This window comes from Phocoena sinus, chromosome 4, assembly GCF_008692025.1.
Source record: "Phocoena sinus isolate mPhoSin1 chromosome 4, mPhoSin1.pri, whole genome shotgun sequence".
Classification (NCBI taxonomy): domain Eukaryota; kingdom Metazoa; phylum Chordata; class Mammalia; order Artiodactyla; family Phocoenidae; genus Phocoena; species Phocoena sinus.
Window position 1 is genome coordinate 50,218,875 of NC_045766.1, and position 13,605 is coordinate 50,232,479.

At 41.7% G+C, this 13,605-nt stretch overlaps 1 protein-coding gene across 1 annotated transcript; it reads right to left on the reverse strand.

Moving 5' to 3' along the window:
- Positions 1 to 2,259: 2,259 nt before the first annotated feature.
- GHSR (growth hormone secretagogue receptor) lies at positions 2,260 to 6,300 on the reverse strand. Its single transcript, XM_032630793.1, has 2 exons — positions 5,387 to 6,300; positions 2,260 to 3,200 (listed from the first exon to the last, which is right to left on the reverse strand). The coding sequence occupies exons 1-2, from the start codon at positions 6,180 to 6,182 to the stop codon at positions 2,896 to 2,898; spliced, it is 1,101 nt and encodes a 366-aa protein (XP_032486684.1). The 5' UTR covers positions 6,183 to 6,300; the 3' UTR covers positions 2,260 to 2,895.
- Between the last annotated feature and the right edge of the window lie 7,305 nt (positions 6,301 to 13,605).

Genomic DNA, 13,605 nt, shown 5'->3' on the forward strand with positions numbered 1-13,605 from the left:
GTGTTTCTTATTCTCATCGCCACAAAACTTACAATTTTAAATAATTCACGGCAATGGATGTTTTCCTAAAAGCAATTATTCGAAAGTTCTTTCTCATACAACAGTCACTTCCTATAATGAAAATAATCCAACCCTTGATTTTGTGACACAGTGTGAGGTGTGGTGATAGAAACCTCACTTCCAGGTAACCAGAAAAATGGAAACACAGATCATAACTGAAACTAATTCCTTTACTTTTCTTACATTGATGAAGAATGCACTGGCAGACATATTAGCTACATCTACAAATTTGGTTTGTGTAAGAACAGCCCATTTTGAATTTATTTTGAGCCAAATACACAACAATACAGGGAGATGCACAGCACAGTGTCAGCTGGAGATGTTTACTTTATAATTTAAAGATATTAGTACTATGACATATACTACAGTGCATATACTATGACATAACATGCAAGTGGTCATGAACTCATTAAGGATAAAATCCTTGGCTTATGAATCTCTAGAGCTTAGAACATAACAGGCACATACTAAATGTGACATGATAGACTTTTAGGAATATTTTTCTTCATATAAGTTCTTCTTTTCCCTGAGCTTTATACAATTTATGGAGCAGGATGAAACGAAGAAGTTACAAACAATAAAAAGGCAATCGTATAAGAGTGCAGTTAAAGATCCCTTTCTCTAAACCTATTCTCTGAGATCCAGTGAAGGACAATGGTGGTCCGTGCTGTGGAAACTATTCCCTTTGAGTGAGTTATGCTGAGACCGTGGACATGAACCCACAAGAAATTGGTGGGTGGGGGCACTAAATAATTAAAAGTTAGGTTTGTCTTTCTCCAAAGCAATCAACTATGTGATAGAAGTCAAGCCTTTTTTTGCTTGTTTCCTCTCAAGTAGGATGTATTTGTAGACAAAAACTCTAAGGTTTCAGGAAATTGAATTACCTCTTTGAGATTTACTGGGCCCCCCTATTTAGGACAATAAGGCTGAATGACCTAATTAGTATTCAATGGGCTTAAATGAATCAGTATTTTTTGGAAGATATTTATGCACTCCCAAGAATTAACTGAATAATCAGTTTGCTGAAGTTCTGCAATTTAGACTAAATTGATACTACAGTCTTATTGTCAGGAAGGATTTTAGAAGTATTTCTCTGGAGAAATTATTCTAATTTTGATTATGTTTTCATTTTTTAAAAATGAAGAGTCAATCAATTATTTCTGCATAATAATCTTTACTTTCGGCAGGGGAAAATCAATCATGGCAATAATTTCCCTAATTAGTTCAATCGGTTCCATAGGCGGACCAATAATTTCATGAAGGAATTGCTTATATGACTTGCTATTACAGGGGAGTACAAAAAAATCATTTTTGATTATATTTAATATGTGAAGAGTTGACTATAAAGGAGTAATGTGAATATAAATGGAAATTTTAGATTTATAACCAAAATGTACAATATTTAGTTGAAGGTGTCTAATCGTTCATAATTATGATTACAAGGCAGACTGGAAATCCAAGTAAACATATCTATCAGATAAGCAGTGGGGTGTAAACAGCATGACTAATTTGGAGATGGGACATGGCATAGGCATTTTGAAAAAATGGTTGTAAGATTTTTTAAAGTTTTGAATGTCAACAAACAGTAGCATTGAAGGGATTCTGAATTTTTCACCATTTGAAAAATTACTATGTTCACTAAGTTTCTGTAAACTTTTCAGGATAAGTTATAAATTATTTCTTTATTTGCAAATCAAAGACTTATGATTGGCTTAAGTATTTTTGATAAGCCAAATAAGGTAATTTGTGATTTTCTATAATTTTTATAGCCTCATTTCCTGAATATTATTAGCACATGTAATCCAACCTAATTAAAAATGCATACATATTATAGTTCATATCCATTTTCTTCCAAGCAGAAATTATAGGGCATTTAGGTGTAATTTTTAGAATTTATCACTCTAACACTCTGCTATGCTAATGTCACTATTAAAAGTTTTCAGGGAACGAGTATTTATTTTTAAATATTTTTTGTAAGATTAACAATAATTTTACATATACTCTAGAGCTGCATCGTCCAATATGGTAACCACTAGCTATAGTTGGCTACTGAACACTTGAAATGTGACTAGTACAACTTGAAGAAGTGAATTTTTAATTTCAATTAATTTTGAAGTTAAGAACTCACAGTTGTTTTATTTATTAGAAAACTTCTAAGTGTGTTTGGACAGCTTAGGTTAATGAATCTACTTTTTCTTCTGCAAAATTTATGAACTCGCAATAAATCAAGTATTACTGATAAACGCTCCATGTCCAAATTAAGATGAGCTGAAAATCCGAGACACACCAGATTTCCAAGACTTTGTATAAAAAAAGAATGTAAAACTCTCATTAATAATTTTTATATTAATTACTTAGGTACCTTGTACTATATTTCTCCTGGACAGCACTGATCTGGTGCTCTAAGAAAATTGCTAGTTTTTGAAAGTCATGTTTTAAATTTTTTATTTTAATGTCACTCTTTTAATCAAAACAATTTTATCATTATGAAAAAGAAATCAGAGTTAGAATTTGTCTAGTAAGAAGTGACCTAATTGCCCTCTCTACACCACCTCCCTTCTCTGCATTGCAGAGCCCTTGCTAGCACCAACAGCAGAATGCAAAAATCATAGGCAGTGAATATGCAGAAATCGTGTATGAGAGCACTGATGAGCGTGCAATCAAATCAAACTGCTCACACATTACAAATTCTGTCTTTTCTTCCCCCCCGCAATTGTTTCCAGACCTATGTGTCCCTAATTCCAAAATTAACCTTCAACTTCCTCCCAAGTTCTGCTGTGCTATGGCTTCCAGTTTAGAATAATAAGCAATGACTTTGCTGAGCAATGTGCTTGGTCATGTATTAATACTAGATTCTGTCCAGGCCCTAGAACTTTCATCCTTCAGAGTGGAGAGCTTCCTCTGGGAGAAGGGTTCAAATCCCAGAAGTTTGAACACTGCCACCCGGTACTTCTTGGACATGATGTTGTACAGGATGGGGTTGATGGCGGCGCTGAGGTAGAAGAGGACGAAGGAGACGAGGTTGCAGTATTGGCTGATCTGAGCAATCTCCAAGGAGCCAGGCTCGAAGGATTTGGAAAATAAATATCGCCCTACATGGAAGGGCAGCCAGCAGAGGATGAAAGCAAAAACCACTACAGCTGAAAGGACAATGAGAAAGAGAACGTCAAGAAATATAGCAAAGTTCAAGAAATATAGCAAATCACAATCGATTTTGAAGACATGGTTTTGTTTTGATTATGTGTGGTATGACCACTGACTTCAGGGAAATATCATTTTCTGCTCTTTCCTATATTTTAACCAAGATTGAGTCTGTCCGGATCAACAATTCAACCATTTTTACTGCTGAGCTTCCCAGTCGTTTCTAGTTAACAATTTTAGTGATTTTGTGCTTGAGTTGACATATTGACTCAAGTAACTAGACAATCTAGTCACAATAGTCCACCATTTTATATGTGTTAGATCAAACCTATATGAGACAATGTGGTTCTACTCAACCATAGTTATGTATCAGAGTTTCCTGGGGTACAGATTCCTTGGATATAATACAGACTCACTAAATTAAAATCTCTAGGAAGGAGACTAAGACACCTGTTTTCTTTTTTCTTTTTAAAGTTTTACAGAAGACTGAATATGCAGTCAGGATTGAGAATCACTGAGATGAATGAGCTTTTCTACCTAAAATAGACATAAGTAAGGTAGAAAAGGCCATAAAACCAACTAACATTAATTATCATCCATCCAGGCCTTAATTTTGCCCATGTATGTTTGCTTTCTTCAAAACCTCTGCATTTTTAGATTAAGTTTTTAAAATTCAGAAATCAGAGGAAAAATAACAGAAAATAATAATTTAGGACTTGTACCACTTTAGTGATTCCCTTCCAACTGTCAAGGCAAAAGAGAGTCACCAGTGAGGATAATTAACAGCTTAAAAATAAAATCAGAGGAAATTATTAAACGTATTCTCAAAACTAACTTGTATAGTAGCAACTGACTGCCCCAGGAGCGAAATGAATATTAGAGTCCCCTGGGGGGCACTAGCAGGTTTACAATCTATTAGTCATATTGTGAGAATCAGTGGTCTAAAAAATTTTTTAAACTTGACATTCTTTGAATAAACTCTATCACTTTAATATACAGGATTTCAAGAATTGTAAAGTTACAAATCAAAATTATCCTAGAATAACTTCTAAGAAGTACTATATATGCAAATAAATACAAACTGTTGACTACAATGTCCAGATGATAAAATGTGCAGATTCTGGTTTTGAAAAAAGCAAGGAGAATTAATATTTTGCTTGGATGTGAACACAGTTTGTATTACTTCACTTGTACCAAACACGTATACTTAAAGAAGCTGAATTTATGCAATAACGATTCAGCATACTCCAGTGTGACACTGCACCCAGATGTTCTCTGAAGGACCATTTGAGGAGAGATAGTAAGTTCTGTCAGCTCCCACAAATTCTCCTTTTCTCAGTTTGGAAGCCTGCCTATCCTAGCTTATCTAGCCTGTCCTACTTGGAGGGAAAAGTAATCATGAAAACAGAGACCCCGGCACTGACTTGTCACTGATTTCCTTACAAAGCTGTATAAACAGCATCAGGGTAAACAGAATTGATGCAATTATCTGGGGAAAAAATGCAAGTCAGAAAGCAAATCACAATGTTGAAAGAAAAATGAATCTTCTCTGGTAGAATTATCCATGATGATCACATCTTTGGTTACATTTACCAATGAATACTTCCTAGAATCAATGCCTGCTCTTTTTCACCCTTAACACCTGCTTTTCTTAATGCAACTTAGAGATCTACAAATTGAGGCAGGAAGCTTAACATCACCTTTAACACATTTTAACACCATAATATACTCTTTAATGAAAGATCTCATTCTGAAGCAAAGTTTCTGGGCCAAAATAAAACACATTTTAGAGAAATACAAAGGTGGGACATTTTTCCATGAAAGAGAGAAAGGTGAGACCAGGAGAAAGAGACACAAAGCGATAGAAAGAGAACAAAGAGATAGTCAAGGGGTGGGAGGAGGGAGGGAGAAAGGAAGGGAGAGAGCGAAACATAGATATAGAGAGAGATAGAGCAAAAATGTAAAACCAAAAACAAACAAAAATAGAGAGAGAGAGAGACAAGACAGTGAAACTAGAGATCAAAGACAGAGCTCAAGACGGAAAAAGGAGAGAATAATTGAGAAACTTACAGGGAAACAGAGACCTAGAGAAACTGGGGAGAAAGGCAGACTCAGGAAGAAGGGGAAGGGCAAGGGAAGAGGAGGGGGCCCGGGAGAGAGAGCTCAAGGGCGCACCGAGACCCACCCAGCATCTTCACGGTTTGTTTGTGGTTCTGGTCCTTGAGTGAGGCGCCCACCGCTGCCTCGCCGCGTCTCCTCCTCCACAGCTTCCTGCCGATGAGGCTGTAGAGCACAGTGAGGCAGAAAACAGGGAGGAAGAAGAAGACGCTGGACACCCACACCATGACGGTGAGCAGTCCCGAGCGCACCGCGAACTCCGTGGCGCGGCACTCGTTGGTGTCCCGAGGGTCGGTGCCGTTCTCATGCTCCACCCCGACCAGCACGAAGATGGGCCCGGCGCTGCAGAAGGCCACGGCCCAGATGACCAGGATGACCAGCTTCACCCGGCCCTTGGTGACCACCACCTTGGCCCGCAGCGGGAAGCAGATAGCGAAGTAGCGTTCGACGCTCAGTGCGGTGATGGTGAGCACAGTAGCGTAGGTGCAGCTCTCGCTGACGAACTGGAAGAGTTTGCAGAGCAGGTCACCCAAGTTCCAGGGCCGGTAATGCCAGAGGCGGACGAGGTCGAGGGGCATGCAGAGGAAGATGAGTAGGTCGGAGAAGGCCATGCTGGACAGGTAGAGGTTGGTGGTGGTACGCAGCTCGCGGAAGCGCGACACCACCAGCATGGTGAGCAGGTTGCCCGCGATGCCCACCACGAAGAGCGCCACGCAGGTGGCTGTGACGCCCGCCAGCAGTGGCGCGGGGAAGAGCGGCAGCAGCTCGTCGACCAGCGAGTCGTTGTCAGGCGCAGCGTCCCAGCCCAGGTCCGGCAGCGTGAGGTTGGGCCCCGGCTCCTCGCTCGGCGTCGCGTTCCACATGCTGCCGGCCCTGCTTAAACTGGCTTTGGGATGCGGCTGCACTGAGAGGCTGGATCGGGCGCTGGTCCCGGAAAAGGTCTCCTTAGGCGCAAGAGAGTGCGAGGGAGGAACAGGCGCAAGAGAGTGCGAGGGAGGAACGGGCGCAGGCTCTCAGGGAGGATGCTTGGAGAGGAAAGAGAGGGGAGAGGCAGCAGCCGAGGGAAAAGGTGAGACTGAGAGCCTGGGGCGGGGAGGAGGGGAAGAGAGGGAGGCGGGAAGACACACACGCACACACACGCACACACACACTGGTGGAGAGATGGACCGAGTGACCCACCGCTCTTTCTGGCACCTCCCCTTTTCCCCGTCCTCTCCCCCAAAGTCCTTCTCTCCCAACCCAGCCTTTGGCCGGCCTCCACACAAGTACCTGTCACCGAGGAAGCCCCGCCAGCCCTGCCTCGCCTTTGCGTTCCGTCTCCAGATGCATCTCGCACTTCCCAAAGCGTCCCGGCACTGCGAAGCTGGAGCTCGAGAGGACTCTCCCTAGCCTTGGGTGCTGTCTGGCTAGGGTGGCCCAGAAGGGCAGATCACACCCGGGGTTGGGGCCGGGCACGGTGGGGAGTACACCTTCAGTTCCCGGGACCTGAGTTCTTCCTCAACAAGGGATAGAGTTGGCTACGGACCTGGTGGGGAGAAGTAAGCATGCACAACCGGGCTTGGAAAAGGGAGGTAGGGAGTGTTCCGACCTGAAAGGAGACCAGTGCGCACCTGGGAAGAGCCTCACGCAGTCCTAGAACCTATCGCCGTGTTAGCAAGGAGAAGCAGGTTCAGAGAGGTGTGGCCACTTGTCCAAGGTCACACAGCGAGTTGGGGGCTCAAGAGCTAGACTTGGCTATCCCACCCGGTGGACTACTGAGAGCGAAGGGGCAAGATGTGTAAATAAATTGTGTTTGGATTTCCAGCCCTTTGTACAGTTCCCCAACTCGGCGGTGGTAGGGGATATGCTGTGTAGGAGATTACTTTTGCCTGCTGCAAACCTCGGGGAAAGAGGAAGGGCTAAGGGGCGTGTTAGCGTGGCAGGGCGTGGGGGGTAGCTGTCAAAGCGGGAGCAGCAGAGGCTGTAAGGCTGGCACGTCGAGGACGCACAGTAAACATTTTCTGAGGCATGGACGAGAGATCAGCCTTTGGGTAGCTGTGTTCACTTGGGCAAGGCATCAACCTTTTTGTTTTAAATTTCGAGGATGTTGTGATGACCACTGGGAATGGATGCCAAATGCTGGGGACAGAGTTGGAGCTCCAGAAATAAATATAGGCGGCGTTGCTGTTATCGGGGTTGCTATTGAGGAATGGGTCAGAGGCTGCCCCTACACTCGCGAGGTAACTCTCCTGGACACGGCCTCTGCGTCCCCTGCCCGGAGCCAGGAATCGACAACCGAAGGCGCGAGACTGGCGGTTACCCGCTAACTCACTCACCAACACGCCGGGCCTCTTCCCGCGGGCCACCCTGGGGGCAGCCCGGGAGCGTGTTCAGCACCGCGGCCAGCGACCGGCCCTTTCTACCTCGCCCCACAGCTCTCCCTAGCTGAGGCTGCCCGCCCTCACCTTTTTCAGTTCTTGCCTCAGCACCACAGTCCTGCTCCACGAGGGAGCCGGGGAGATTCCTCCCAAACACAGACCCGTATTAAGCGGCTGCGCTGGCCGCACCTATTCACGCTCACTTACCTGTGGCCTAAGTTCACTGTGTATGAGACAGGGCTTTCCTGAAGTATTTTAGTGGGTTTGCACAGGCCTTTGCCAGACGGTTTGTGTCAACCCTGCCAACTAAACTGTTAATGCTTAGAAGTCCACAAAAGCCTAAGGATGAATATATGCACACGTGCATGAAAGATTCCACACATAGTGGGAGACTGAATGAGGAAGTTTAATACAGGCAACTTACTGGAAAACACGCTACATAGGTTACCAGGGCTGTGTGACAGAAAGTGTACCAAAAATCTGTTTCAACTACTTAAAAAAAAAAAAAGATTACAACTAAGTCAAGCCACAAGTCACTAACAAGTTTTTTTTCATCAATTATTCGACTTTAACACTTCCCACCCTACATTATCAATAGATTTACGTGTGCAGACAAGTCTCTAGGGGGGAGAAAACAGACTGGGATAAATAAAAATACCATAGGAAGCTATTGTTTAAGAATAAGAATCAGGAAAATATTAGGGACATATTTCTAGTCTACTGAGTGCTAAAGCAATAAATAAGATTTAGCAACAAGCTAAAGCTGATACGTGGGAAAAATTTTCTAAAAAATCTATCATGATACAAATTTGGCATGTTGGCTAAAATAGCCAGATATTTAACTGCATTCAATTATTTTCCAAAATAAAGACAAATCTGTATTGTGTCATGAAGAAAAAACAGGGGATAGTACTGAAATTGATTCATTCATTTACAACCCATAATATAAAAATATATAAAACTGTCTATTAGTATGTGTTAGGCACTGGGAATAACAAAATAAATAAAAGTCAGAAAGGTCCTGTATTGCAATTCCAGTACTTTTTTTTTTTTTTTTTTGCGGTGGTCTCTCCCGTTGCGGAGCACAGGCTCCGGACGCGCAGGCTCAATGGCCATGGCTCACGGGCCCAGCCGCTCCGCGGCATGTGGGATCTTCCCGGACCGGGGCACGAACCCGTGTCCCCTGCATCGGCAGGCGGACTCTCAACCACTGCGTCACCAGGGAAGCCCTCCATTACATTTTGATATGTGCATTTAAAGAGGCGTGTACAATGAGCTCTGTTGAAATATGGAGAAACAATGAATTGCATAGAGGTTCTGCCACCTGAGCTGGATCTTCAAAGTTGAGTTCCAAAAGGTGAAGCAGAACATACTAAACTGTTTAGATGGGCACATAACCACATTGGAGGGCTTCCCTGGTGGCGCAGTGGTTGAGAGTCCGCCTGCCGATGCAGGGGACATGGGGTCGTGCCCCGGTCCAGGAAGATCCCACGTGCCGCGGAGTAGCTGGGCCTGTGAGCCATGGCCGCTGACCCTGCGCGTCCGGAGCCTGTGCTCCGCAACGGGAGAGGCCACAGCAGTGAGAGGGCCGTGTACCGCAAAAAACAAACAAAAAAACCCAACACATTGGAGCCTAAAAGCCCAGCATGCCTTGTCCTATGAATGGTATGAGGAGTGTTATTATGGATTCATGGATTTTTATATATTCAATGAGTACCAACCAAAATTATGGTTATTTTTTCTTTTTGATGCTTAAATTATCCTAGCTTTGTCCAATGAGATCCCCTCCAAGCTGGCTCCAGAGTCTTTTGACATGACTTACTTAGATTTTTTTATTTTTATTTTTTGGTTGTGCCGGGTCTTAGTTGCAGCACATGGGCTCCTTAGTTGCAGCAGGAGCGCTTCTTTGTTGTGGCTTGCCGGCTCTTTAGTTGTGGCATGTGAACTCTTAGTTGCAGCATGCATGTGGGATCCAGTTACCTGGCCAGGGATCAAACCCAGGCCCCCTGCACTGGGAGCATGGAGTCTTAACCACTGCACCAGCAGGGAAGACCCAGACTTGCTTAGATTTTGAGAACTTCCTTGCCAGAATTTGTGGCAATGTAAGATACCCCTTGCTCACCTTGGAAGTTCCCTACTCTATACCTGGGAGCAGCCATTTCTCCAATAATCCCTGGTACCTTATAGTGGGGAATGGCATTTAGAAACGTAAATTTGGGAAGTAGGGGTGTTTATTGCCCCTGTAGTATTATGGACTAGACCCTGTCAGTGGACAGAGCTAGGGTATATGATTTTTGAAAAAATCATGAGATAATGATGATGATACAGTAGATAAATCAGACACACCCTTAGCAAATGATCAAAATTAACATCACCAGTGTGATACTCTGGGAAGGACACAAAGTCACTTACATGGTATTCCAGCTAGGAATGCACAACCTCAATTTAATTGCAGCAAACATCAGACAGACTCAAAAGGAAGAATATTCTATTTTTAAAATTCTTCCCCCAAATGTCGATGTTATACAAGACAAAAACTGGGAAAAAGTTCCAGACTAAAGGAAACCAAAGAGATGTAACAGCTAACTGTAACTCCTAATCCTAGACTGGATCCTAAACTGGAGGAAAAAGACATTCTATAAAGGACAATATTGGGTTAAGTGACCAACTTAGAATATGGATGGTAGATTAGATAGAAGTATTGAATCAATGTTAAGTTTACTGCAGTTGATAACTGTGTGAAAGAAAATATTATTATTCTTAAAAATACACACTTAACCATGATTTATGCATCTGTTTCAGAAATATAATTATGTGTGTGTAGATAAACAGAGCCAATGACAAAGCAAATGAGGCAAAATATTAATAATAAATGAATCTAGGAAAGAGGTAGAACGATTTCCTTTGTACTATTCTTGCAACTTTTCTTTGTTTGAAATTATTCCCATACAAAAAATTAGAAGTCATAAGTTTATAGAGGTATTTCAATTCAACTTCCAATTATATACTAATGTACTTGATTTATTATTTTTTTCTTTTATAAAATTTTTTCTTTTTTTTTTTTTTTAGAAATTTATTTTATTTATTTATTTATGGTTGCATTGGGTCTTCATTGCTTTGCCCGGGCTTTCTCCAGTTGCAGCGAGCAGGGGCTACTCTTCATTGTAGTGCATGGGTTCTCACCGCGGCGACTTCTCTTGTTGCGGAGCACAGGCTCTACGCACGTGGGTTTCAGTAGTTGTGGCACGTGGGCTCAGTAGTTGTGGCTTGTGAGCTCTAGAGCGCAGGCTCAGTAGTTGTGGTGCACGGGCTTAGTTGCTCCATGGCATGTGGGATATTCCCGAACCAGGGCTCAACCCCGTGTCCCCTGCATTGAGGTGGATTTTTAAACACTGTGCCACCAGGGAAGTCCCTGTACTTGATTTTACATTCCTACTGAACATCCTGGCTTCTAACAACATAAAGATAATTATTTATGTTGTAAAATGCATTAAGTAATTTCAAACTAATAATGGCATTACCATTAATAGTAAACCTGACAAATAAAGCTTGAGATTTTCTTGCCATTCTCTTTGTCCTTAAAATATACCCCACTGTGTACAACTACGTGTTCTAAAATTAATTGAAATAATGCTTTTTTATGTGCGGTTATGTTATTAATTTGATATATGGTTAGATTTGTTTCAGTTACCTTAAATTTTAAGAATTGTTTTAAAATTTAAATTTATTTTTCAATATATAAATCATTCATGTGATTTGACAGTTAAAACTTTAAAATAAAGTACAGTCCTAAAGTTTTTTTTTTTTTTTTTTTTTGCGGTACGCAGGCCTCTCACTGCCGTGGCCTCTCCCGCTGCGGAGCACAGGCTCTGGATGCACAGGCCCAGCAGCCATGGCTCACGGGCCCAGCCGCTCTGTGGCATGTGGGATCCCCCCGGACCGGAGCACGAACCCGCGTCCCCTGCCTTGGCAGGCGGAGTCCTAAATTTAAAATGAGAAACCAAAGAATATTCAGGAAAATCTTACACCTTTTTTATACTCCTCAAATGACATTATTAAAAAAAAATTTAGCCTCTGGTTTCCCTATCCTGTGTGTGTTTCTGTAAATACGTGTGTGTGTGTGTGTGTGTGTGTGTGTGTGTAGCCTACATAAAGGGTAATATACTATATACACTGTTCACTATCTTGATTTTTTAATGTAACACTGTATCCTGGAATTCTCTTATATCAATATCCTTTTCTTAAATGTTTCTGTAGTACTCCATCTTGAGAAAGTTACATACTTTTGGAGATGTAACTTAGTTTTATTCAACCAATGTTTTACTGTTTTTATTTGTTTGTATGTTTTAATAATCTTTTACTGTTATAAATAATGCTGCATTTTATATGCCTACAGGTATATTACAGATTAACATAAAAATAAAATTACAGTTTAATAAAAGAAGAATGTCCTCTTCCCAGCCCTGGCAACCACCATCTACTTTCTGTCTCTATGAATTTGACTACTATAGGTACCCCATGTCAGTATTTGTTCTTTTATGACTGGTTTATTTCATTTAGCATAATGTCCTCAAGGTTCATCTATGTTGTAGCCTGTGCCAGAAGTTCCTTCCTTTTTAAGGCTGAGTAATATTTCATTGTATGTATATAGACCACACCTTGCTTATCTGTTCATCCGTCAATAGACACTTCAGTTACTTCCACCTTTTGGCTATAGTGAATAATGCTGCTATGAACATTGGTATACAAACGTCTGTTTGTGTCCCTGCTTTCAATTCTTTTATGTATATACCCAGAAATGGAATTGCTGGGTCATATGGTAATTCTATATTTAATTTTTTGAGGAACTGCCATATGGTTTTCCACAGCAGCTGCACCATTTACATTCCCACCAGCAGTGCACAGGGTTCCAATTTCTTTACATCCCTGCCAACACCTATCCTCTGTTTTTTCTCCTGTTGTTTGTTCTTCTGTTTTATAATAGTCATCGTAATGGGTGTGAAGTGGTATATCATTGTGGTTTTGATTTGCATGTCCCTAATGATTAGTGACGCTGGGTACCTTTTCACATAGTTATTGGCCATTTGTATATATTCTTTGGAGAAATGTCTATTCAAGTCCTTTGCCCATTTAAAAATCAGTTTTGAGGGGGTTTTTTTGCTGTTGAGTTGACCTTTTGACTCTTGAGATTGTTTGTTTTCTTGTCAATTCATCTTCTAATGATTCTGAAAGCATTGGAAAATAAATAGGAAGAAGACAAGTTAGTAAAAAGTAGTATTCCATTTTAATGGATATGATTGTAACATCCAAGGCAGTTTCAAAGCTTCGACAGATGGTGCACAGCAATTGTGCTTTACTGATAGAGTTACAACGAATTCTATTAAATTAAAAATCCCACTTAGCAGATGCCTTCAACAGTTGTTGTCCGCTCTGAAGCTAATCTCTGAAGCAAAGACATTTTTTTGTTGTTGTTTGTTATTTGTAGTGTGTTTGGACCTTTGAAATTCTAAATTTTCTAAAAAATACTCTATTGGTATTTAGGTGGTAGTTTACATTAGGAGTGTTGAGGGGTAGGAGGATGGAGGGATAAAGAAGACTTTAATCTCTGACGAAATGTGGGTTATTAATAAACTAGAGAAGATTTGTAAATGAGACATGAGTATATGAGTTTCTTTATAAAGTATATCCTGAACCTGTTTTGCTATAGATTGCAGTGTATATTAATTTTAATGGAGGGACTTCCCTGGTGGCACAGTTCTTAAGAATCCACCTGCCAATGCAGGGGACATGGGTTTGAGGCCTGGTCCAGTAAGATTCCACATGCCGTGGAGCAAAGAAGCCCGTGAGCCACAACTACTGAACCCATGTGCCACAACTACTGAAGCCCGCATGCCTAGAGCCCGAGCTCTGCAACAAGAGAAGCCACTGC

Bases quoted from the DNA above. Each gene is read 5' to 3' on its own strand.
- GHSR (XM_032630793.1), bottom strand. From the start codon at position 6,182: ATGTGGAACGCGACGCCGAGCGAGGAGCCGGGGCCCAACCTCACGCTG. The intron at 3,201-5,386 runs GTGGGTCTCGGT...TTGTCCTTTCAG, and splicing joins ACAAACCGTGAAGATGCTGG to CTGTAGTGGTTTTTGCTTTC.